Raw genomic sequence first — 24,649 nt, 5'->3', positions numbered from 1 at the left:
TAGCAAAAATGTTATTCTTATGCAGTAACAAAGTTCTGAGGCGTGAAGGAGATGAGTTTTATTTTTGCATATGAGGTTCACCTGAGCTAAGTTCCATATCATTTCTGCTTGCCTCTAAATGTTCTATTATAATGTCAAATTCTTGGCTCAAAAATATCTAAATGTTTACAAACCCAGTAAAAAGAATAAAAGTATCATGAAGACTTACTACAGAGGATCCCTCTTTGGGCATACAATACTCGCCATGACCCGTACACAATGTTGCTATTGCAGAAATAAGAACATGGGCCCAATAAAATACTTCTTTAGTATATAATATAATAAAGTGATCATGGGACACTAACACCACTAATAAAGATGTTGAAACACAACATAGTGGTTCAAGATAACTGACCAGGGAAGTTTTAGCTTCCACTATTTTAGCACTTAATTGTTTTTTGTCATTAAATACTCAGTTGTGAACAATGCTGTTATCTGTAGCTGGTCGGCAGTAGACTGGAGCATTAATGACTTCCATGGTATTGTTCATGTGCACCAAACTGTCTCTTTTAGGACCTCTGTGGATTTCTGTCTGTGGTCAGTGCCCCAGAAGCCTGTTGTTCCACTTTCACAGCTTCAAAGTGGAACAAAGTGGTGGCATTTAACACAACTGAAGTAAAACTACAGGAAATGACTTTCATGGGTACAGATGGATTTCGAAATCTGGGTCTTTGCCCCATAAAGAACAAATGCACTTTCTAAGACAAGTTTATCAGCTTAAGTTAAAGGGAGCGATGAAGTGGATTTTTTATATTCTTTGTTTGTATTCTTTCATTTTCTTTAAGGACAGATGGTGGCTGAATGTGTTAACCAACAATGTTTCCGAGAGAGGAGGTTAACAAACATACATTTTAATGAAATGTCTTGTTTGTCAGTATCATGCACATCAAACTTTATTTAATGCCACAAAAAATTATTCATGCAATGGATAAGAGATTATATCAGTGATATCAAATTAGACTCTGTTTGCAGTGCTTTATGAGAGGACTCACAATCTAAATCAAATTAAGTGACAATTTACGGGGTTTTTTCAGACAGTGTTTAATCAGAAATTCTTACAGAATAATGCAATCAGAAACACAAAATAGTAAAACAAAATAGTAAACAGAAAAGGTAATAATGGTTCTGGAAAATATGTAGGAATAACACTTTTAAAATGTATTTTTTAATAAAAATACTTTTTCAACATCATACATAATGCAAGAGAGCAACAGGTTGAGGGTTTATTAGCTTGAGAAGCCATCTTGATCATGTTATATTTGTATCTAAGCACACAGATGCTTCTACCTTCATACAGCTTCGCAGAGCAGCAGCTTTGGAAAGAAGAAGTGCAGCGTGTTCATTTGCATTACTAGAAAGCTGTGTAAAACTGCAGTGTCATGCACTGAATGATGTGAAGTGGTTGGATCCCTCTGAAGAGACACGCCCTGAAATGAAGATGTCGGACGTTGCGCGTGAAGTGCGTGCGGGGTAGATGTACTTCTTGCTAAAGCACCACAGGTCCACCATTATCTGCCGGAAGTGGCTCCTGAACTTCACCCCGATGAAGGCGTACAGGATGGGGTTGAGGCAGCAGTGGAGGTACGCTACGCTCCTGGAAATGGCCAGAAATTTGAGTTTAATCTTCTCCAACGTACAATTCCTCTCCTTAAAAAGAGACAGGGTGTGGTTCAGCAGAGCAGCATTGTAGGGAAGGTGGCAAATTATGAAAACCACAACAACCGCCAAAACCACGCGCACTGCCTTGTGCCTCTGGCTGCTCTGCACCCTCAGCAAGGTGCCCACGATGCAGGAGTAGCAGAACACCATCACCAGCAGAGGCAGAAGGAAGCCGATGGCCATCTGAAGGGTGGGGACCACCACCTTTATCAGCTTTGCCGTTTCACTCTTGTCGAAAGACAGTTGACAGATCACAGAGACGGGTTCGTCTGCATGTAGATTGAGCTCTTCAATGTGCTTGGTGTAGAGCAGCGTGGGCAGAGTTAGCGCCATGGCTAACACCCAGACAGCTGAGCAGATGAGGCGGCTGTAGATCATCAGAGCACGAGAGCGAACACCGAAGGACCTTTTAGCCTGAACTATAGCCACGTAGCGGTCGCCGCTAACGCACGCCAGCAGGAGCATGCCGCTGTATAGGTTGATGCTGTAGGCTGACCTCAGCACCGTGCAGGCCACGGGGCCCATTGCCCAGTTGTTCTGCTCGTTGTAGATGATGAGCGGCAGAGCCAACACGAAGATCAGGTCTGCCACGGCCACGTTGAAGAGGTAGACGTCCGTCATGGTCTTGGCTCTCTTGTAGAACATGTAGGTGGCGATTACCAGGGTGTTGCCCATCAGACCACAGGCACAGATGATGGAGTGGATGTACGTCTCGGTGAGGACGTCCACAGGGTTGGGGTCCAGGTTGCAGGGCTCAAACATTTCGTGAGTGAAGTTTTCGTAGTCTAGAATGACGTTTTCGTAGTCTGTCTCCATGTTTTAGATCTGGAGAAGAAAATAAATTGCAATTTACACCAACAACTAATTATGAGGCGACTGCTATAAAATGTCCAACATTTTCAAAACAAATTTCGGTGTCACATTTTAATAAAATGTCAGTACATAAGATAAGAAGATAATAAGATGTTGTGGTACAAATTGTAAAACGCACTTTAAATATTGCCAGTAACATTTTCAATGCAGAACCTTTATTTGTAATTGAGTATTTTTTGACTATTTTGTACTCTAACCAAGCAAAAATATCTGAATTCTCCCTCCACTAGGCAACTACCTGTATTATTAATCATAACATATGACTTTACTAAAAGGTATAACACATTTATTTATTCTTAAACTGATGAGTAATGTGCCCTAAGAAAGACTTCAGCTGGAAAGCGGTACCACCACAAATCTAGTTTATTTGCAAGGTGTGCATTACTTGGACTGGGTATGAGTCACATCACCGGTTTTTCTTCTGTTTACAGGAAAAAAGCCGGCGTTCTAGTTCAGCTCTACCTCTGGGTGTGAATGACCTTATTTCAAAAAGTGAATGCACTGGAGGCAGTGGGTTTGCTTTGTGCTTTGTCTGATCCCAGAAGCTGATAAGATCTGTATCGTGAAGGATCTGAGATGTGTCTCTGAGCATCAGTCAGTGTACAGAGGTCACTAAAATGTATCAGGTTCACAAGAGAGGTGCACAGATCTTTGATTTTTTTCTGACGATTCTCACAGGAAATTACCGTTTCTTTAATTAAAACATTTTAGTTTACTCGTGCTGTGTTCTCCAATGTTGCCTATACCCAAGTTTAAATAAAGTAAAAACACAAAAAAAATGTTTTTGATGAATCCTGCATTTAAAGTTTGACTCCATGTAAAAGTACCAGCAATAAAAATGTACCTATATATTATATGAGTGCACTTTCTGAACAATGGCTCATTTCACAATAATAAATGTTGAAGAATTATAATCAGTGGTGGGAAATAACTAAATACATTTATTCAAATATTGTACATAATATGTCTTAACTTATACATAATAATGTATTTCTTGATTACATCATGCATTTATATTCTGAATCTTCAAAACAGCTAAATCTGTCAAATAATGAAGTGGAGTAAAAGGCACAATATTTCAAGAATTGTGAACATGTAATATACTAAGTAAAATATCTGAGCAAATGTACTTCCTGTCTACCACTGGAGCTCAGTAAAGCCTAGCAAACCTAATTGTATTTGATATAAATAATAAAATGTTTTTCCCTGCGTGACAGCATTAGACGTTTCTGTTTCAACGGATGAAATAATACACACCAACACAGGATTTCTCCTTTATGTAAATAGAAGCGTGTGAGAAACCTGTTGCGTGCTTCCACTTACTTCTTTCAAAGCCTGATAAGGAACAGACATGACAATGTGATGATATCTCTCATTTCAGCACTCTCACTTCTCACAAATTCCTACAGTAGATTATACGGGTCAATGAGGAAGGGATGGTTTTACACTAACAGTAGATAATTGAACGAGAAAAGATGAGCCTTTTGTTTAGCAACTCAGTATGAGAACTTCAAGAGTTCTGCATATATCGTTTCCATTGTTTACAGGACTGACAGTTCTGTAAAAGTCTGTCCTATGTGAAACTTGATTCAATAAAAACATTATACATTTTGTAAGTGAGCAATCAATCAGTGCAGTTTCAGGCTTTTAAATTCTTCACACACACTATGTCAAGGACAAACCATGACCTTACACTTTTACACTTACGTTTATTCTAAAGGATTAACACATTTAGAAACCCTAAAATAAGAGTTTGAGGAAGTACTACAATATTTTATGTAATTAAAAGTTGTTAAACCACAGTGTATAAATACTTAACTACAGATAAATGTCCTGCATTCAAAATATCACTTATTTCAAAGTACAAAAGTATTGCATTGTAATGAACTAAAACTATTGATGCATTAGTGTTCACCACTTCAATGTTGCAGCTAGTAAAGGGGGATCTTTAAAAAAGAAATAACAACATTTGCTTCTAAATTATAGTGGAGTAGAAGAATTCAGCGGCATTAAAAAGTACCTTTAAGTAAAGTATATGTATCCAAGAATTGTACCTAAGCACAGTAATATAGTACATTTATTGAGTTACTGTCCACCACTGGTGAAAATACATTAAGCAGTTTCCAAACTGGCTAATGTGACCAAATAAACCAAATAATGATTCATATTTACTTCTTCTATATTAGGTTATTTTCTATTCTGATCACACTTACCTTGCAGAAAGATGATTTATTCTCTGGGTTGAGCAGAGTGAGACAAATCTTCCTCCCGGAGCTTCGCTTGTGTCCAGGCTGCTTCTGAAAAAGGTCAGTGGCTGTATGTCACTAATAATGTGCGCTTTAAATATCAAAAGAAGAAGGATATAGGCAGAGCTGCGTTCTCACAGGCTCTGCTGCAGTGTGAGTAAAGTGCATCAGGGATCTTCCTCTTTTCTGAAGTCACACATGCAGGGACATTCTGCCTGCTGTTGCTTCCATGCGCTCAATTCACACCGACTGCTCAGTCGCAACAGGTCCAGCCTTGAAGTTAAGGACAGAATTGTTTAACGACTACTGTAGATTTGTTTTCACTTCATCAATTACATTTTTAATAGAGTTTTACAAACTACTGAATACAAGTTGGCTGCCCTCCCTTACTCTCACTCTATGTCTTTGGTCACAGGTGTAAACTCACTCATGCCAACATCCTGCACACAGAAACTCTCTCTTCTCTCATGCCCTCAAACCTCAATGTATGTTTTTCGGAGAATGTGCTTCCCCTTTGCTAGACAGTTATTTTGTTTTTGCCTGTACGTATTATTTATGTATTTTCTTATATTTTCTTGTGCCTGCTTCAATTTTGTCAGTTTTAAGTATTTTTGCAAACCCTGATTGAGCCTGATGAATCCTTTACAAAAAGTCAATGTTATTAGTTTTGTAGCATTTACTTGTTATGTGTTTGACATGAAGTAAATGTGTATTACAGTAAAATATGAGGTGCTTTTCCACAACATGACCAGCAGGTAGAGCTGCTATTTCAGTAGATAGTAGATCATTAACTTCCATTCTGTTGTAAAAAGTCACATCACAACTACCCATACTATGTTTATATTGACAGGATGCTAGATCTGATGACTTTTTTCAAGTTCTCATTCTCAGGCATAGAGGATCTGAACTCAGCTATTATTTATGGAACTTTTTGGCCTCAGTTTAATGAGCTTCGTGTGGTATTCAGGTACAATCAATGTCACTGATTCTAGGGATTTTAAGGAGAAAAAGAAAAACCAATGTTTTTCTTAAAGTAAAAAACAGATACTATGGCAGAACGGCAGCGAGATAGGGTTAGAACGCTGGATTCCCCACCATTTACTGATTCAAAATGAAAATAAATTGATATATAAGAAAACATTTTTATAATCGGTACTTTTAAAGTGAATGAGAACCCAGAGTGCATACAAGGAATACAAATAGACAATGGCTATGTTTTTTTAATTAACTGGCCACTGGCTTCCTGTTACACTTAAGTGGCCCCTGGGCGGTAACTGTTCAAACTGGGTTGAAACCGTTGAAACCCTTATCATAAATTCAATCTTGAAAGCCATGTGGTTGAATTTGTATCACTCTCTTACATTTAGAGAAAAACACTTACATCCACACCCATATAAAGGCATCGTAATCACACAGGGGGTTAAGATGTCATTTAAAGCAAAGTGCAGGTTTCCATCGTTGTTAGACTTAACTGCAAAGCTTGTGTTGAAATATGTAAGAGCCTGCTGCATCAAGCAATAATCTGGTTGTAAAACGTTTGCTTTCAAAATAAAAGCTTTTTATGTAAATCATCAATAAACATATACAGCTGATACAGTATACTGTATAACATGTAGTGTATACTTGTAGTGCATGGATGCTAAACATCAAGTCTCTCACCTTAAACACACACACACACACACTAAATTGTCACTTGCTTAACATTTAGGGTTGTAAAAGACATGCTCAAACACCAAATTAACTACTTGGGTTACCTTGTTGTTTAAATTGGTTATTTGTTCCCATCACCCCCAGCACTGATCATATGTTTATCCAAAATAAGTCAAATTGATTCCAACAATCCCCGGGTAAATAATTTTGAATTCATGTTTAAATAGCTTATACGTGTTGTTGTGTAATAGCGGAAACTAGGCTACTTAGAACCAGCACTGGAGACCCATTTGTGGCCCCTAGTGGGTCACTATAGCCATGCCTTTCTAACTATTTCCTCCTGCTCTGATCTTTGTCTCTATTTTGAACCTCATTATGCCTGTAGTAGCTCACACCCAGCTCCTTTAAAAGAAGCACTTATTTATCTCAAACAAGTTTAACTGCATATTCAAGGCGATATTACGCATTCTATCATGCCTCTATAAGGACCTTCATATAGATAATTTTTTAGCATTTTTATGAATTTGAAATGTTTCTCTTCTGATGACATCAGAACTTTTTATAAGTGAAGCATAAGGTTTTCATGCTGAGGGAGCCAATAACTTGGTTGCATTGTTCTGATTGAGTAATTACCATAGGTAATTACATCAATGTAAAAATAGAATATTATAACAAGTAGGGCAAGCTAGACTACAATTTACAATCAAACTCTGGCTCTGGGGAGAGCTATAAGTAGAAACATTCGATTTATATTAATCGACAGATAATCAATCAGCAACTGTTTTTGATTTAAATCAGGTATTTTAGTATCATAATGATAAAACATTCGTTTATATAAATCGATATGAGTGTTTGTATCATTTTATTTTGAAGTTAATAGTCGGAAGTGTTTTATTTCTTCTTCTACTGCACTTTTATCTTACCTGATGGAGCCATGGATGCGCATGTATGTCGTGCTATGGTATGCGCAACCGGTGTGGGCATGTCCCCTGCTGCCTCGCGGCAACTTGCTCTGCAGGTTATCCCGGTGAATCACTCCTTCAGCAGCTATAAGTAGGACAGCTCTCCTCATGGTTATGTTTTCCTTCTCGCACTTTCTGAATAACAGCCACCATGAGTAAGTCTAGCTCCCTGAAAGTAAAGAACTTATTTAAAAGCAAATCACCTGATAAAGAAAGCAAGGAGCGGAAAAGGTCCGATGTAGCAGCGTCCAGCCTCCGGGACAGGTCGGACACTCTGCCGGCAAACCTCGGTCCCTTAAACCCGGGAGACAGCGTCACTCTGCCCGGGGATGTTTTACCCATTTCCCCGAAAGAAAAGAAGCCAAGGAGGCTGTTGTCGTTTAAGATTAAACGAAAGAAATCCAAGCAGAACGAAGAAGCAGGAGGAGATGTGTTCTTCCCTGATGAACTGGACAGCTTCCAAAGCAACAAGTAAGAAACAAACTAGTTTATTTGTATTACATTTTTTGTTTCATGTTTTGATGCTATGGATTGTCGTTTAAGTTGATAATAAGATTCTGATATGTAATATGATAACCATAGAGCTGCACGATTAGTCGACTAATCATTAAGTTGATTGACAGAAAAGATCAACATAAACTGTTTTAATTGTTTTTATTCCTTAAATAAAATGTCCCTGCAGAAATAGCACAACAAATAATACAGACAGAACTTTGTTTTTTTACAATTTTAAATAAGACCCCTGATCATAAAACATGTTGTCAAATATAATTATTGTATCATTTGACCATAATCACTTTTGACTCTGGGAGCTGAAGGACACAAGTGCAAAACAAAATCCTACATTCTCTAATGCTAATGCTAATGCCCCCCCCCCCCCCCACCAGAGCACCAAATAGAGATAGATAGAATTGGAGGGATGAAACCCTCTTTAATGGTCACACATGCTGAGCACACAGCACACAGGGACATTTGTTCTCTGCATTTAACCCATCCTAGTAGATGAAAAGCTGTAGGAACTGAGGGAAGATCTGAATTGTGTGGGTAAAAACATCTCACATAGCAACCGTTTCCCCCCTGGCACCAAATCAACCACGGTGAGCTGTGGCTGCAGCTAGTTTAGTCAAGTTTGAAAATTGCAGAGAGCGGTAAACAGTTACAGCGAGGAGGGCGTGCAGCTGAACTGTCACGCAGGACACGAGATGCTGTTGTGTTCCTTGCATTTTTACATGTTTGGGCTTCACTCCGTGGGAAGTTGTAGAAAGTGTTTGTGAAACACCAACTGACCCCATGCTGGTGCTCTTCGGTGAGGCATTTGACTGATAACCGTTCAATCATCTATGGCCGACAGTGAAAGACTGTGGCAGATCCTTGATGGGAACAAGGATAAGAAGTAAATATACACTCTGAGTCACTCTTCCCCTGGATGAATCAAAGATTTAAACTAAAAGATTGGTTAACCTCAAGCGGTCACAATAATGATAGACATTCACATCTTAAGGACTTTATTTATACCAGATATTTCCAGTCCTTTTTTATCCCTTCTACCTCTATTTATGAAGATTATTAGAGCATAAAAAAAGTTAATCAGAGAAGTACATTTTCTGCTCTGAGATCAAATTATTGTTGGTTAAAATATTCAATGCAAAGTTAAAATATTGAGAGGGAAATCAACTGTCTTGCTCCATTAAATAAGGTAAAAGGAGCGACTAAACGCATGCCAGATTGTGAATATCCTTGTGTTTGTGTGACTTCTACTTTCAACAAATGTAGTTTGACTTAATTCTGTCATTTCCCCTTATCCCTGGCCCCATTTCTCTTCCATAAGATCAACGTGCACCCAAACCAGTTTGTTGATGAGATCTGTTGCCTCTGACTCAGGTGTTTTTCTCACAGGCGGTCGGGCTAACGTACAGTCACAGATATTATTATGATATGAGAAGAGCAAGCATTGCATAACATTCCATGGTGAAATGAAAAACCGGCCCTGCAGGTGTTCGTCCTTCTTCTGTCCATTTATATCTGACTCATTGAAGTTGGTGTTGTAATCTTGTCTGGATAATCAGAGTAAATATGACTTCAGGAAACAGAGTTTGGATGACACATGACATGTGACGCATCAGAAAAAAGTAACTGACTTCCTCATGACAATGATTATGTCTTCTCCTATCAGCTTGATTCGGAATACTTGTTTTGTGTTGTGAGAGCCTTGGTGCATCACATGAATGTTCCCTGAACTCATTAGTCACATGCATCAGGGTAAAAGACGACTTGCTGTGGTGGCTAAGGCGGTTAGGGCTCACCTGTTCACCATGGCCTTTGACCCCTAACCCATCACAGTCCCCCTGCTTCCACTCCTACTGCTATTTATTTAAATGTTTACTTTATTATTTTCCCCTTTTGTTTGTTCACCATGTAAAGCGGCCTTGGGTCCCTTGAAAGGTGCTATACACATTTTATCTATTATTATTATTATTAGAAGAAGAAGTGTAAAAAACGCAGAAAGACAGGAGACCAAAATCAATTTCCACGACACAGAGGATTGTAAAATAAAATATTTTAGAGTTAGGGTGCACTGTCGTGCAAGAAAGACTTGCACGACAGTCTTTCTTCTCTGACATCATTGCCAAAAACAACGCACGTGCCTTGTTTGCTACCGTGGACAGACTAACTAACCCCCCAGTGTCAGTAGCCTCTGAATTTCTATCCACCAGGGCGTGCAATGATTTTGCCTCCTTCTTCACTGACACAATTCAGAAAATCAGACAAGCAGTCAGTGCCTCTGCATCAGGTACAGCAAATGTGTTGTCTCTATGTCCACCTAATATCAATTCAAACACCATGACACAATTCCATCAGATTAATGATAAAAACCTAGAGGACATTATTCAACTTCTGAAATCTTCCTCCTGCTGCCTTGATATTATTCCAACAGGATTCAGGATCAAAGATGTTTTTCATTGCATGGCCTCAGATCTACTTCACATAGTAAACAAGTCTCATTACTCAGGTGTTTTTCCACCGGCCCTGAAAACTGCAGTCATTAATCCGCTCTTAAAAAAGAACGCTGCTGCTCGAGTCCTCACTAACACTAAGAAAGTGGATCACATCACTCCTGTTCTGAAGTCTTTACACTGGCTTCCTGTGTGTCAAAGAATACATTTCAAAATACTGCTGCTGGTTTATAAAGCACTGAATGGTTTAGGCCCAAAATACATTTCTGACCTCCTGCTAAATTATGAACCATCCAGATCTCTCAGGTCTTCAGGGACTGGTCAGCTTTCTGTCCCCAGAGTCAGAACTAAACATGGTAAAGCAGCGTTCAGTTATTATGCTCCAAATATCTGGAATAAACTCCCAGAAACCTGCAGGTCCGCTGCAACTCTGACTACTTTTAAATCCAGGCTGAAGACTTTTCTTTTTGCCGCTGCTTTTAATTGAACTATTCACATCTTAGACTGCACTGTAACTTTTATTGTCTTTGCTTTTTATCTTTGCTTTTAAACGAGTGTTTCTAGATAATATGTTTCTTAATGCTCTTAATGTCTTTCATTTTTATAAAGCACTTTGAATTGCCTTGTGTTGAAAGGTGCTATATAAATAAACTTGCCTTGCCTTGCCTTAGGCCGGGTGTAGCTAGTGTATATCCAGGTCATTTCTGTGCAATGGTTACTTTTTACAGTACAATTAGCAAAATGAGAATGCAATAATGGAGTTTGGGTTAAGAGACAAAGTCCAAGAAAGATTTCTTTAAGAAGTAAGGCAAGGCAATTTTATTTATATAGCACCTTTCTATGGAAGCAAACAAGAGACAGAAGTATTCGAATTGTATTAGACACCGAATTTATAGCATTGAAAATAATTACTTTGAAAATCATGTATCTGAATGTTTTTGCTCCGAATTTACCTATGTGAAATAAAAATGTAAAATTCAAGTGAAAAAAATTCGAATGTTCAAATTCAGATCCCAAAAATTCGACGTCAAAAAATTCGATGTCAAAAAATTCGGTGTATAAAATTCGATGTCAAAAATTGCGATGCAGCATCATCCGGGTTACTCAGACAGGATAAGCAATCGAGCCCTAATGCAATCAAACTGACTTGGCCTATCAGAGCACGGCTTTGTCAGTCATGTGATCACAACAACCCGGGAGAAAAATGACGGAGAACAGCGGGGCTCGGCGCTCGGGTAAGTAGTCAGTTTGTGCTCTTTATCTTACAAGCAGTGAGGGCTCGACAGCATTTGTATCTTACATTAGCTAAATGAGTGAAGTAGCCTTGCTGTTAGCAAGCTCCGTAGTTATCATTAATTGAAGTGAATCACAACGTTACCGTGTCCTTTTGTGTGTGTGTGTGTGTGTGGGGGGGGGGGGGGGGGGGACGGTTTGCAAAGTAACGTAACGATCACTTCGGTTAGATAAGTCAAGTAGACCATGCTACACTATACGAAATACTCTCTTACAAAAGCCCTGCATTTAAACATGTTAATGTTACTTTAGTAAAAGTATGCTAGTATAATTAGCAACAAGTGTTGTTATTTAGTATTTAAAGTAGACACAAGTTATTCTATTCTATTATATCATTTGATTTATTGTTATTACCGATGCACGAGTTGACTTAACTGTTGTAGTTGGAGCTCATTTGAACAATGAGCTAACTAATTATTACTTTCATAATGGTGTAATGTGCTGACTATTTTCTACATTAATAGATGAAGGTCTGGTTTGTTCAAACTCTCAAAATAGTAGGACCAGAGCCCGAGAGACTCGAGGGCTCTGAGTAGGACATGCTGTCATAATTACCCAGAGTCCGAAGTGACACCTTTACAATGTTAAAGCTGTTGGATAAATGTAGTGACGTAAAAACTAAAGTATTCAAGATAGTGTAGTGGAAAAGAGATAATGTTTTTTTTTTTTAAACGTTACCAAAACAAAATCTCTTGTTTTGGACTGACAGTAATGATTCAAGAAATAGTAGATAAATAAATACACACACATCAATGTGTTGTGGATGTAACACAACACATGGTGCTCTTACCTGTGATGCCTCCTCCAAACATTATAACCAGACAGTATCATTCAAACTATAAGTAACAGTTCTAGCTACTTGACTTTAGACAAACAATTCAAAAGACAAAATCAACACAATGTATTGAAAGACCAATCTTTATTTCTCTCCTTTTGTTTGTGTTATTAAACCCTGTCAATCTAAAAAACTGAGCAACTCAACAGTTAACTTTATATTTCTTATTGTCCAAAGCATCTATTACACTATTTGTTCCCCTCTCATATTCACAGGATGGATGATTAGAGACTTTGGGGGAGACCTCAGCTTTATGAACGTCCTGTCTGTTGCTTTGGCCAGAGAGGGCTGAGGGTCTTTCCCTGCGAGGAGTCCTCCTCGCAGGGAAAGACCCTGCAGACCTGATGGAGGAGGACTTACACCAGCTGCACCTACAGAACTTAGCCCATGCTGGGCATAGCTGTTACCACCTGCACAGGCCTAGCCTGTCAATTAACAGATTAACATTTAGTGTAACTTATGTATATTATTTCGTTTTTATTTTTTTTAAAAATGGTGATGGTTCATGCTTGATAACTTTTAGTTCACATTTCAATAAATTGTATTTGCACTCCTTTTGTCCGTTATCCTTACTGAAAATGTTAGATTACACATTCACATCTGACTGAAGATTGGTACCATTTATTTATGACGTTCCAAACTCGGCGGCACAAGGCACAAGTGATGTGAAGCTCAAAGTGCAAATGCATTTGATCAGCTGACTTTTTTTTTGCCAAACTTTATAGGCCTGACAATCACACTGTCTCTGAGGTGCAACGTAAAACACAAAACAACACAAATGAAGTTCCTGTTAGACTACAAAACTAGTCAGTGTGCAGGTCTTTGTGTTACAATACAAGTGTCTCTTAGTGAATGTCCTGTACTGCTCTTAAATCTCATAACATCAGCTTCTCCTTTCCCTCTTGGATGTTCTTCTGGACCCTCAGAGAAAGAGAACATGGTGAAGCAGTCCTGTCTCTCAGGCATGTCCTTTCCTAACAGAAATATCAAAAAACATATTATTGCTGAGCAAGTGTGTTATTTAAGAAAGAGGTGTGTTTGTTTGTTCATAAATATAATGATTTTTTATTTGAATGTGTTTTTTAAATCCAACAGTGTACTGCAAAGATAATCAGATTATGAATCAACCGTTCTAAATTCATCAACATTGAAATAAATGTATTATTAAAATAATATTTAACTGTTATCAAAACTTAGTGCAACTGTAGAAGCTTGCTCTGTCCGGTTGTCTCACTGAAAGACAAAGGGTCGCAGCTCTCACTATGTGATGTTGCTTGGTTAAATGTAACCTTTTGCTAAGAAAGTACACTCAACATCACTGATGTGTGGGTGATCTAGTATTCAGTCATGTTTAATGGCATGTCTATCAGTGTATTAGAGTCATTACTTTATGCATTCTTTGTAAAGCATGAAAAAGGTGTACCTTGGAATCCGTGCTGAAGTTCTCTGCTGCTAGGACTCCAGATCTGTCTCTCCTCCTCTGGTCCAGGTCTGTCTCTCCTCCTCTGGTCCAGGTCTGTCTCTCCTCCTCTGGTCCAGGTCTGTCTCTCCTCCTCTGGTCCAGGTCTGTCTCTCCTCCTCTGGTCCAGATCTGTCTCTCCTCCTCTGGTCCAGGTCTGTCTCTCCTCCTCTGGTCCAGGTCTGTCTCTCCTCCTCTGGTCCAGGTCTGTCTCTCCTACTCTGGTCCAGCCTGTCTGGATCACCTTAAGGAGACTTTGAACAAACAGATGTAAAGTTACATGCGTGGGTTACAGACTTCTTTCCATGCAAACAACTTTTTATCTTCTTTTAAAAACAGGTCATAATCTTATTGTTATACTTCAGAAATGGCTGGATATCACAGTCCTTATACTGTATCAGTTTGATTGAATATTATTGTGTAGGTCCTTTTTATTTTACTGTTACTTTGGATGAGGTTTTCATGAGTCAGTCAAATTAATTTGTTTTCATATGCCATATTCATATGTATCACACACGTAAGGGTAAGACACAAACCTATTGAACAAATGCAATGCAATGGATAAGCTTAATTTCCACTGAAGTCACAGATAACGTCATATATAATATTTAAACAAATCATTTCCTTGTCACTAAAGCATTGACTACGCTATTCATCGTCCTTAAATGCAGGAATTAAGTTACATGTTCTGTTCTACAGCCACGATGAGGCTGTTTCTCAAGTGTGAGGATAATACAATTAAAAGAGGCATTGGTAATAATATTAAAAACAACAATGTTCGTCGGATAGGCGCTTAGCTGCAATAAATAACTCCAGTTCAACAAACCATATTACAATATCTAAGGGAGCGTTATTATCTTGAAATGTGACGTTCATATTTTAAAGATACACATATTTCATTGTGAGGTTGATTTAATATACACTAAGCCTCTCTTCAACAATACGTTGACGTTAGCTAGTCTATTGTATGCTATAGTAGAGCATAGCGAATGAACCTTAACAATGCATACATTAACCTAAATAGCAAACTAACTATCTAACGTACAAGGATGACCTTATTTGAGCAACCTCGCACAGAAGCCTTTTGGTAGACAGTAGCATCCCACTTAATGTTTTACACTCTTGGATGCTACGCATAGCATCGTTAGCACAGATGGAGCTACGATTGCTCAAATACTACCCCAACTCTAAACATTCATTAACGTTAGCTTAATAAAAACACCAGTAACATAACATAAAGTACGCAGGGTTGACTTACCGAAGAAACTGCATTCATGGACGGTCTGTTTCAACCGCAGATAAATCCTATATTTGCAGGACGAATAGTCCACCAGGAACCAACACAACAAACATGGCCGAGTTCAAGTAGTGTTCTCCTCATGAGCTGAGCCGCTGTAGCATCACGGAGCTAACCGTGAGACAGAGGAGCTAGGAGCAGCAGCCCCGTTGTCATGAAGGGGGAATCTAACTATATACAGAATATGTTTTTGTAGATCCAGGCTAGAAACATGTTCATTTTTTGATGTTAAGTTGGACATTTTAACAAAGGGTCTACGGGAATTGCTCCCATCTGCATCCATCGCCTACAGTTTGCAGCATTGGGCTTCACCGCACTGTCCCGGGGTTTGCCGCTTGGCTCTGATAGGCCAGAAGTCGGTTTGATTGCATTAGGGCTCGATTGCTTATCCTGTCTGAGTAGCCCGGATGAGGCTGCATCGCAATTGTTGACGTCGAATTTTACACACCGAATTTTTTTACATCGAATTTTAAACACCGAAATATTTGACGTCGAATTTTTTTCACTTGAATTTTTGGGATCTGAATTTGAACATTCGAATTTTTTTAACTTGAATTTTTACATTTTTATTTCACATAGATAAATTCGGAGCAAAAAAAATTCAGATTCATGATTTTCAAAGTAATTATTTTCAATGCTATAAATTCGGTGTCTAATAAAATTCAAATACTTCTGTCTCTTGTTTGCTTCCATACCTTTCAACACAAGGCAATTCAAAGTGCTTTACAAAAAAGAAAGACATTAAGAAAATGGCATTTAAAATCAGTCATTAAAAAGAAAAGCTAATAAAATAAACATTAAAAGAAAAAATACATGGATAAAAGTTACAGTGCAGTTTAAGATATTAATAGTTCAATTAAAAGCAGCGACAAAAAGAAAAGTCTTCAGCCTGGATTTAAAAGTAGTCAGAGTTGCAGCGGACCTGCAGGTTTCTGGAAGTTTGTTCCAGATATTTGGAGCATAATAACTGAACGCTGCTTCTCCATGTTTAGTTCTGACTCTGGGGACAGAAAGCTGACCAGTCCCTGAAGACCTGAGAGATCTGGATGGTTCATAATTTAGCAGGAGGTCAGAAATGTATTTTGGGCCTAAACCATTCAGTGCTTTATAAACCAGCAGCAGTATTTTGAAATCTATTCTTTGACACACAGGAAGCCAGTGTAAAGACTTCAGAACAGGAGTGATGTGATCCACTGTCTTAGTGTTAGTGAGGACTCGAGCAGCAGCGTTCTGAATCAGCTGCAGCTTTCTAATAGATGTTTTAGTGAGACCTGTGAAGACACCATTACAGTAGTCCAGTCTACTGAAGATAAAAGCATGGACAAGTTTTTCCAAATCCTGCTGTGACATTAGTCTTTTAATCCTAGATATATTCTTTAGGTGATAGTAAGCTGATTTAGTAACTGTTTTAATGTGACTGTTGAAACTCAGGTCAGAGTCCATGACTACACCTGGATTTATTGCTCTATCTGTTGTTTTGAACATTGCAGACTGAAGCTCAGCACTAACTTTTTATATGTTCTGCCTTGGCTCCAAAAACCATTACCTCAGTTTTATCTTTGTTTAATTGGAGAAAGTAGAACGTTTAAAAGCACATTTTTAAAACTGGAATCCAGCAAATTCCGTGTTTCATGTACGGTTTACCTTTATACTACACAGACTAAAAACTGATAACAATATCTTACCACAAACAGGAAGGGTGTGTTAGTTTTAAATGTTGTATTGTTCCCTTAATATTTGAGGTCTCTATAATGACTTACTACAAAAAGCAACATATCAGTGTGCAATTCTGTAGCTGATACTCCAGTCTTTCCACATCTTTAGCCTGTGGTGTTTATTTAAGCTAGTAGTTCAGTAACATAAACTCAACTGCATATGAAATAGAAGAAACAGGGTTAGTTTTTCACCTGTCATTCAAGTATTCATTCAAGGAGAATCAGTGACACACTTTATTCACACTTACTGTAAAACCAAAGTGTGCATTTTATTTATGCATCTCAACAAACTGTCAACTTCTACATTTTCATTATGCAACTTCAAGACCGTAAACCTCTCTATGTGTTCTCTGTTCCAGTGTTTCATCGCCTGCAGAGTCAGTTTAAACAGTATTAAGCAAACAAACACACAGGATTCAGGTATATTCCCTATATTGTGTAAACTGAAAACGGATACATCATCACGCTATACCTTGTCACTGTTTGCAAGAGGATGAGATTATTCAGTTTGAGGCAGGTTTCAGCTGTCATGTTATCATTGAAAGAAATAAATGATATCATTACATGTTAGACGCTTTTATCCAAAGCAACTTACTCAATACTGTGGACAATCCCCACAGGAGCAATTTGGGGTGAAGTGTTTTGCCCAGGGACACAACGACATGCTGACTGCAGTGGGGTTTGAACCTGTGCTCCCTTGATCCGAACACCAATGCTCTATTCACTGCGCCACACACCTCCCATCACAGCTCTTTAGAATTTCCGGGCCTGTGACTTGTTGGAATCTGACCAGTATAACACCTGAAGTATTTCGAGTACCAAGGGAACACCCGAGAGAAAGTACAGCCGATTTCTATTTGGTTCAATTCAGGGGCCTGCAACTGATAAAGTCGAAGTAAATGTAAACATATGTTGTGTTCATCACTAACAAATAAACCACTAACTACTATACCAGTCACTGTCGCACTCGCTTTCTATATTGACCAATCACTCGGCAACATTTAGTGGCCTGAACAATTCATTAATAAGTCTGTTTATCATCGTTTCGCTTTGCATCAATGATAAAGATACAGATCGATGGATCGTTACATCCCCCCTAGTTCACATCCGCCTGAGTTAACCAGGTTGAACTGAACCCTGGGGTGTTTTAACCCCCTGGTGCGATCTGGCCCATTCTCTTTCACCAGTGTAGTATATAGGAATTAGATAGCTAACAGGCTAATATGAGTAACATTTTGATACAATAATTATATTTGACAACATGTTTTATGATCAGGGATCTTATTCACTTTTTTCCACGGACTATTTTCAAACCTCGGAAAAGCACATCCTTTCCGACACTGTTGAGTCATACAGAAATCCAACATCCACCACATTTTATTTGATTTACAATTTCTGTTTGGCTTTGGGAACTCAAACTGGATCAGTTGGAAAATGTAAACCATGTGTCATCCTTCCATTGGTTTGATTAAGAAACTGGGCCGTTAGGTGTGAACCCACGCAGAGCAACTCAATGATACCACACCAGGTCTCAGCAGAGGGAGAGACTAAGAGCATTGGGCGCCACATGGACCAGGCTGAGAGCTTTACTGTTGATTTCCTCCAGGCAATGGGAGTACTTGTATAAGCAAATGCAACCATAAGTAACTTATGTAATGGAACGTAATATCATCGACTTGAGAAAAACATTGACACACATTCCCCAATGTTCCACATTAATGAGATTAGATAAAGAAAAAGTTTTAAGCACCATGCCACAAACAGTACTTTTGTGTTAAAATGGCCAAGGCCTGGTTTGAGTGCAATCCACATACATAGGTTTATATAAGACTAGCTTAACTGCTTTGGTGAGTAGTTCAGAGCCCAGTGTGTCAACCCATTCTCGTCATCTCATCACATATGGATGCTTTGTCAGGACCCCCTTGACTTTCCAATGCATTGTGTAGACCTATGAAAATAGTATACTTTACAATGGTGCTCAACTGGCTCGCAGTAAATGATTGTTTAACGTTTTTAATTCAAACAAAAATACTCGACTTGGTCTAGGTTGTTTTCCGTCTTAGTACTATATCCCCACACTCCTGGACCACTTGGTCTGAGCGACTAATAACGCTACGGATGGGTTTACACTGTAAGGGTGAAAAAAACAGTCTATCTTTGTCAGTTTTGGGGCTTGGCTAAATGTTTAAGGTGTGTGTGTGTGTGTGTGTGTGTGTGTGTGTGTGTGTGTGTGTGTGTGTGTGTGTGTGTGTGTGTGTGTGTGTGTGGTCTAACATTACTATACTTGTGGGGACCTAAATCTGTTTACATATTCACGTGTGGGGACTGGCTTCCCTTATGGGGACAAATTGGAGGTCCCCATGAGGGGAATCATTAATTTTAGTGTGAAGACTTGGTTAGGATTAGGGTTAGGGTTAGGGTTAGGGTTAGGCATGTGTTGGTTATGGTTAAGGTTAGGATAAGTCTCCAGGAAATACATGTAAGTCAATGTAATGTCCCCTGAAGTGATGTATACATGGTATGTGTGTGTGTGTGTGTGTGTGTGTGTGGGTGTGTGTGTGTGGGTGTGTGTGGTGTGTGTGTGTGTGTGTGTGTGTGTGTGTGTGTTAGGGCTGCTCGATTATGGCAACAATCATAATCTCGATTATTTGGGTCAATAATTGATATCACGATTATTAAAAACAATTATCCATTTACTGTGAAAACATCAATTTATTGAAAAACAAAAAAGGTGTAGTATGTTTTTAACAGTTGATTACCCTGAACCTTAAGTATAGTTCAATTGAAAAACCAATACAAATAATATATATTTTTAAATAAATAATAATAAAAAATAAAAATAAATAATCGTTTTATTTTGATTATGTTGTTTTCATAATCGTTGCAAGCCAAAATCATAATTGCAATTCAAATACGATTGATTGAGGTGTGTGTGTGTGTGTGTGTGTGTGTGTGTGTTTGCAATTTTGCAAAACATAAAGAATTGGAAAGAGTTGATGAGCAGTGCACTTCTTATGTTCTTTTGTTTGATTGAGATCTAGTTCATTACCCTACCTGTGCTCTGCTACTGTTCTTTGCTCTACTTACAGTATCTTCAAGGGAATGCAGTCTGCCAGCAGTACGTTTGACTGGTTACATTTTCTGTTTGACAGTTGCAGTTTATGGCAAATGCTTAAACAACAGGTTCAACTTCCTGAGAAAAGAACACTGCCTTTAGACTAGTCACAACAAATGTTGCAACTGCAGGAAACAAATGTCTCTGGAATCAGTTTTCTTTTCTCACATGCAACGCGAAACGATTCACTGAGATCCAAAAAATAAATCTTTCGAATTGAATGAAAATGAACTTGTGGTAGTGCGATAATCATGGACCACCCTCATCTCTTTCATTTTAAACTCAAATACCTATCTATAATGTTCGTGACTGCATCTTGCACTGTTGTGATGCTGTTGTGTTGACAGAATCTGTCCACAAATAGGAATATACCTGGCAAAGTTCCACTAACTGCATTTGTGGTGGTTGCAGCTGCAGTGGGTGTATCCAGGGTCACATTTTGCCATGATGACAATAACACAATATTGAAAAGGATACTAGCCACATGCTGTCGTAGCTGGTAAATATTAGCCTGTTGAGTGCCGTCTATATCAAATATGAGTTTGAGAGATATTGCTGGGGGAAGGAGGCACGCAGGCACGGTAAAGAAGGTGTGTGCTGCAGGGAGGGTTGGGAGAGAAAACAAATGAGTTCACTCACGTGTAAAGGATGTCGCTTCAGCGAGCAGGCTGTAAAATGTGCTATTTTAACTGTTGGGAGAGATATTTTTTAAACGGCTTTGGGTGGGGTTAAAAAGTGTCTTATCTCTTTACAGAAAGTGTAGATCAAATCTGCATCTGTGAAGTTCTTTTTTGATGCTCACACATCTCCTACATTACATTATTACATTACATTTAGCTGACGCTTTTATCCAAAGTGACTTACAATAAGTACATTCGACCAAGAAGACACAAACTTGAAGAAAACAGAATCATATAAGTACATCAGGTTTCACAGAGCTAAAACATTTCAAGTGCTACTCAACTGGCTTTAGATAAGCCAGTCCTTTAGTATATAAGTGCTTCGTTAGTAATTCTTTGTTAATATATAACTGGCCAAACGACTTAGATTTGCAAAGGTGTTATCCTTATTACTGAGGAATGTGGATTGTCCTTCTGTCAGCCTACAGAGTGATTGACAGTTGCATCTAAATAATAATGTTCTAATCTCTTCTTCCTCTCTCTTTATTGTAACTGACAGATCTGTCCTCAGCGATATGAAGGCATTTCATCATACCTGCCATAGACTACATTGCTAGCGTAGCAGGACCTGCAGTCTCTAAAGCCTCTCAAAGAATTCCTCACTCAAACATGTTTCGATTTTTTATTGCTCGATTACTAGCTCAACCAAACTGCAGGCCTCGGTCAACAGGAATATGAGATGGGGTTGCCAATATGGCCAAAAGCTTATATTACGGTTTATGAAATTTTACATCACGGTAACGGTATGTATAACAATACAGAATTCATCTTTAATTAAGAAATCCATTTAAAATAACCAAACTAAATTAGAGTTTACTTACGAGTAAATGTTCGTATGTATTTTGTGCGTGTAGTTTATCATATACCCAAAGCACCTAAATGGTAAATGTAAAATCAGTTCTTAAAATCTGAAAAAATGTACCAAGGCATAATGGATGAAAGAATTTTAAAACACACAATTGCCATATTTGTGTCAAATACATTTTTTTGATCACAGAATCATTATTCAGTAAAATCGAAACACACAGGCATGAAAAGCATATCTGTTTAGGTCTATACAGAATGTAACTTCAATAATAAAAACATGACACACAACATCAGGCCTATATGGAAGAGCATTAGGACCTCATTGCAAAAAGGAACTGCTAAGAGTTTATTTGAAATCTTTGCACTAATATTAACAAATACTGTTAAGGCTTAAAAGGTTGGCCATAGTGTGAACCCACCTTTCATGGAGAAAACTGTTCTGAAAAGCTGAACTCTGACTATATTTACTAGAACTAGAGTTTGGTTTATAGTTAGATATACACTGAGCCTGCAAATGTAGCATCCGATTAATTACCTGAACCTAAATAACTCACTTGTTTACATTGGGCTGTTTGATTCAACAGGTCTGAAAGAAACTAATGAATCACTGGACACGTTCGATCAGCCTTTACTTTAAACAGGTCCAATGACAAAGGTATTAAAGAAGTGTTACTCCTAAGTATAGCTATTGGATAAGCCAGGTCTACGTGGAGCCAGTTGTATACTGTACTCTGTTGGCCTTGTTAGCCATTGAGATTGTTTAGTCATTCAAGTTGTGCAGGATATTAATGACCATTTGCTATTATTCTGTATAAGGCAGTGTTTTGATTTTTACTTTCATTAAACTAAATAATGAAAGTGGAATGCACAAGTTGAATAATGTTACAGAAACATGCACATGTCTGCATATAGTTATATGTTGCATAACTGTAACTGTACATTTGTCTTTCTGTCAATATTTGCATGCTGGATAGATTTTGACATGTGATAGTGGCTGCGTGTTAACTCCAGCATAAAAACCCTTTTGTTGCACTTTTGTATTTAGGCCCTCAAACAAAAACACATCCACTAAAATGTGAAAAGGTGAGGGAGCAGCAAATAGCTGTAGGCTATAACTAAAGTAAACATGACCTGGCTTTGGTCCTCAAACTAACACTGTTGTTGAACCTGTGTGCATCTATTAATAGGTGGGTTTAAACACGTAGATGTAGTTTATTGTCACTAGAGTTAAATCAAATGAAAGACAGAGGATGGAGTTTGGTGGCGTTGTTGGCCTTTGTCATTGTCAGACAGTCAGCTTGTTGTTGTCACTGTCATTCTATGTAGTTCAGGAGGTTGGTACTCCGTCTCCGGGAGATAAACTATATGTTCCTCCTCTTCAAAACAAACACATCATTTGTTTAAAACCTGTAAACACAGTTGTTAAAGAAGTTTCATGTTTTAATCAGGGTTGCCAACTTTGGGTACCTGGCTGGAGTGAGATTTTGATATCATGGGTTTAATTACACATATGCGCACTAAATGACTGCTATCGTGTCAGTAGCGGGACCTTAGCATATATATAGGATAATATATACAAATACACAATATTGGACACAGACTATAAAGGGCACAACGTTTCATTCAGTAATGAAAGTCAAACATATGTTTGTTTCCACTGTTTTATTGTGTGCATAGGCCTGTCGCGATAAGCAATTAATTAAATTATCGTACGATAAATAAAAAAGAACTCGATAACTGTTCTGACCTCGATAAATTGATAAAATTAGGATGTGACTAGCAGTTTGAAAGGATGTATTTGAATTATTATTATATATTATCATTATGTCAGTGGTCATACAACGGTGCCGACAATATTATCGTTTATCGCAATCATTTCCGGGAAAATGTATCCAACAAAATTAATTATCGTGAGAGGCCTATCATGAAACACACACACACAAATCTACAGACTTACTCCAAACTGCCAAACATATTAATTAACACACTCTCACTCTCATATACTCTTTGACTCTATTTTGGCCTAGTAGAACAATAAGCAGTAGACTTTTACTTTGTTATCATTTCTACTGGATCTTAGATCTGCGCATGCGCAATACGTGTCGGCTCCCACTGCTCTGCTGTCTGTTGACGTTGTTAAGAGTGGTGGGGGGCGGGGAGGGAGCGGATCGACAGCTCGAGCAGCTGTCAACTCAACATTGTAAATAACCTACCAAAAACGATCACCGGTTCATCTTGTTTTTGGCGTGAGAATAGTTTGGGCAGCGTGAGAGCGTGAGACTGAAAGTGAAAGCTCGTGTCACACGCCAGATGCGTGAGAGTTGGCAACCCTGTTTTAATTCAGTGTTTTCCTAGGAACAGGGACACATGAGGGATAGGCTACAGGCTAACCGCTAACATTTGCAAATCTGTTTCTTTGACAAAATCCTTCTGAATTGAGACGTTCATGAGGTTTTTTAAAGGGATATCCATTATCCCCAGTCTCCTCCTTTCCAAATCAAACGGATCATGTGATAAAACCTGGTAAAAACTCTGAATAAAGCCATTTTAGGTTCAAACTATTTGATTTCCTACGCAAGAGGCCTAGCCACAAGCAAAGGTTAGCTTAGCTTGTTTCTCTAATGCATTTCAATCCAGACGTCCTTCTACATGTACATTCCTTTATCCGATAAATGTAAATTTAAAAAGACCAAGTAAGTTCACAACTAAACAACATATAAAATATAGGTCTAGTTTTTTTCCGACATTTTGAAGAGGGAATTTTACTTATTTTTCCTTTTAAATTGAGAAGCTAATATACAACAAACTGCTTGTGTGCACAATTCACACTTTCATGCAGAATCCCACACCCAAAAAAAGAAGTGTTTCTCACGATCCAATTGGGATTAGGTAAGAACTGTGGGCTGACTCAAGTTTCTCAATGGAAAATTCTTATTGTGAAAGGATCTCTAATCTTGGAGCTGATTATCATTATTGCAGCAGGAGCCAAATGTGTTTCGACAAAGATATCCGCCCTGCTGTTTGGACATTCTGTGCATCAAAGTTTTACATTTCTGGTGAAATAA

The 24,649-nt window shown here is 38.3% G+C and overlaps 2 protein-coding genes and 1 long non-coding RNA gene across 4 annotated transcripts in view; 2 read left to right on the top strand and 1 right to left on the bottom strand.

The window, feature by feature from the left end:
* Positions 1–1,064: 1,064 nt before the first annotated feature.
* ccr6b (chemokine (C-C motif) receptor 6b) lies at positions 1,065–7,581 on the bottom strand. 2 transcript variants are annotated; one of them, XM_034222346.1, is made up of 3 exons: positions 7,391–7,581; positions 4,785–4,868; positions 1,065–2,523 (listed from the first exon to the last, which is right to left on the bottom strand). In XM_034222346.1, the coding sequence occupies exon 3, from the start codon at positions 2,512–2,514 to the stop codon at positions 1,417–1,419; it is 1,098 nt and encodes a 365-aa protein (XP_034078237.1). In that variant the 5' UTR covers positions 2,515–2,523; positions 4,785–4,868; positions 7,391–7,581; the 3' UTR covers positions 1,065–1,416. The 2 variants fall into 2 exon arrangements, with proteins under 2 accessions (XP_034078237.1, XP_034078236.1); XM_034222345.1 differs by lacking the exon at positions 7,391–7,581 and having other exon boundaries at positions 4,785–4,892.
* LOC117550056 lies at positions 2,173–3,425 on the top strand. Its single transcript, XR_004569563.1, has 2 exons — positions 2,173–2,463; positions 3,003–3,425. It is a non-coding gene; the product is annotated as an uncharacterized LOC117550056 (long non-coding RNA).
* The window catches only part of crybg1a (crystallin beta-gamma domain containing 1a), a 57,645-nt gene continuing 40,453 nt past the window's right edge, over positions 7,458–24,649 (top strand). Inside the window, exon 1 of the mRNA XM_034222340.1 lies at positions 7,458–7,900. Within this exon, the coding sequence (XP_034078231.1) occupies positions 7,581–7,900 (320 nt within the window). The 5' untranslated portion in view covers positions 7,458–7,580. The remainder of the gene's footprint in view (positions 7,901–24,649) is intronic.

The sequence above is a fragment of the Gymnodraco acuticeps genome, unplaced genomic scaffold (assembly GCF_902827175.1).
Source record: "Gymnodraco acuticeps unplaced genomic scaffold, fGymAcu1.1, whole genome shotgun sequence".
Classification (NCBI taxonomy): Eukaryota; Metazoa; Chordata; class Actinopteri; order Perciformes; family Bathydraconidae; genus Gymnodraco; species Gymnodraco acuticeps.
The sequence above is the reverse complement of the archived record's forward strand: the minus strand, read 5'-3'. Positions and strand labels throughout refer to the sequence as shown.

Bases quoted from the DNA above. Each gene is read 5' to 3' on its own strand.
- ccr6b (XM_034222346.1), bottom strand. From the start codon at position 2,514: ATGGAGACAGACTACGAAAACGTCATTCTAGACTACGAAAACTTCACT.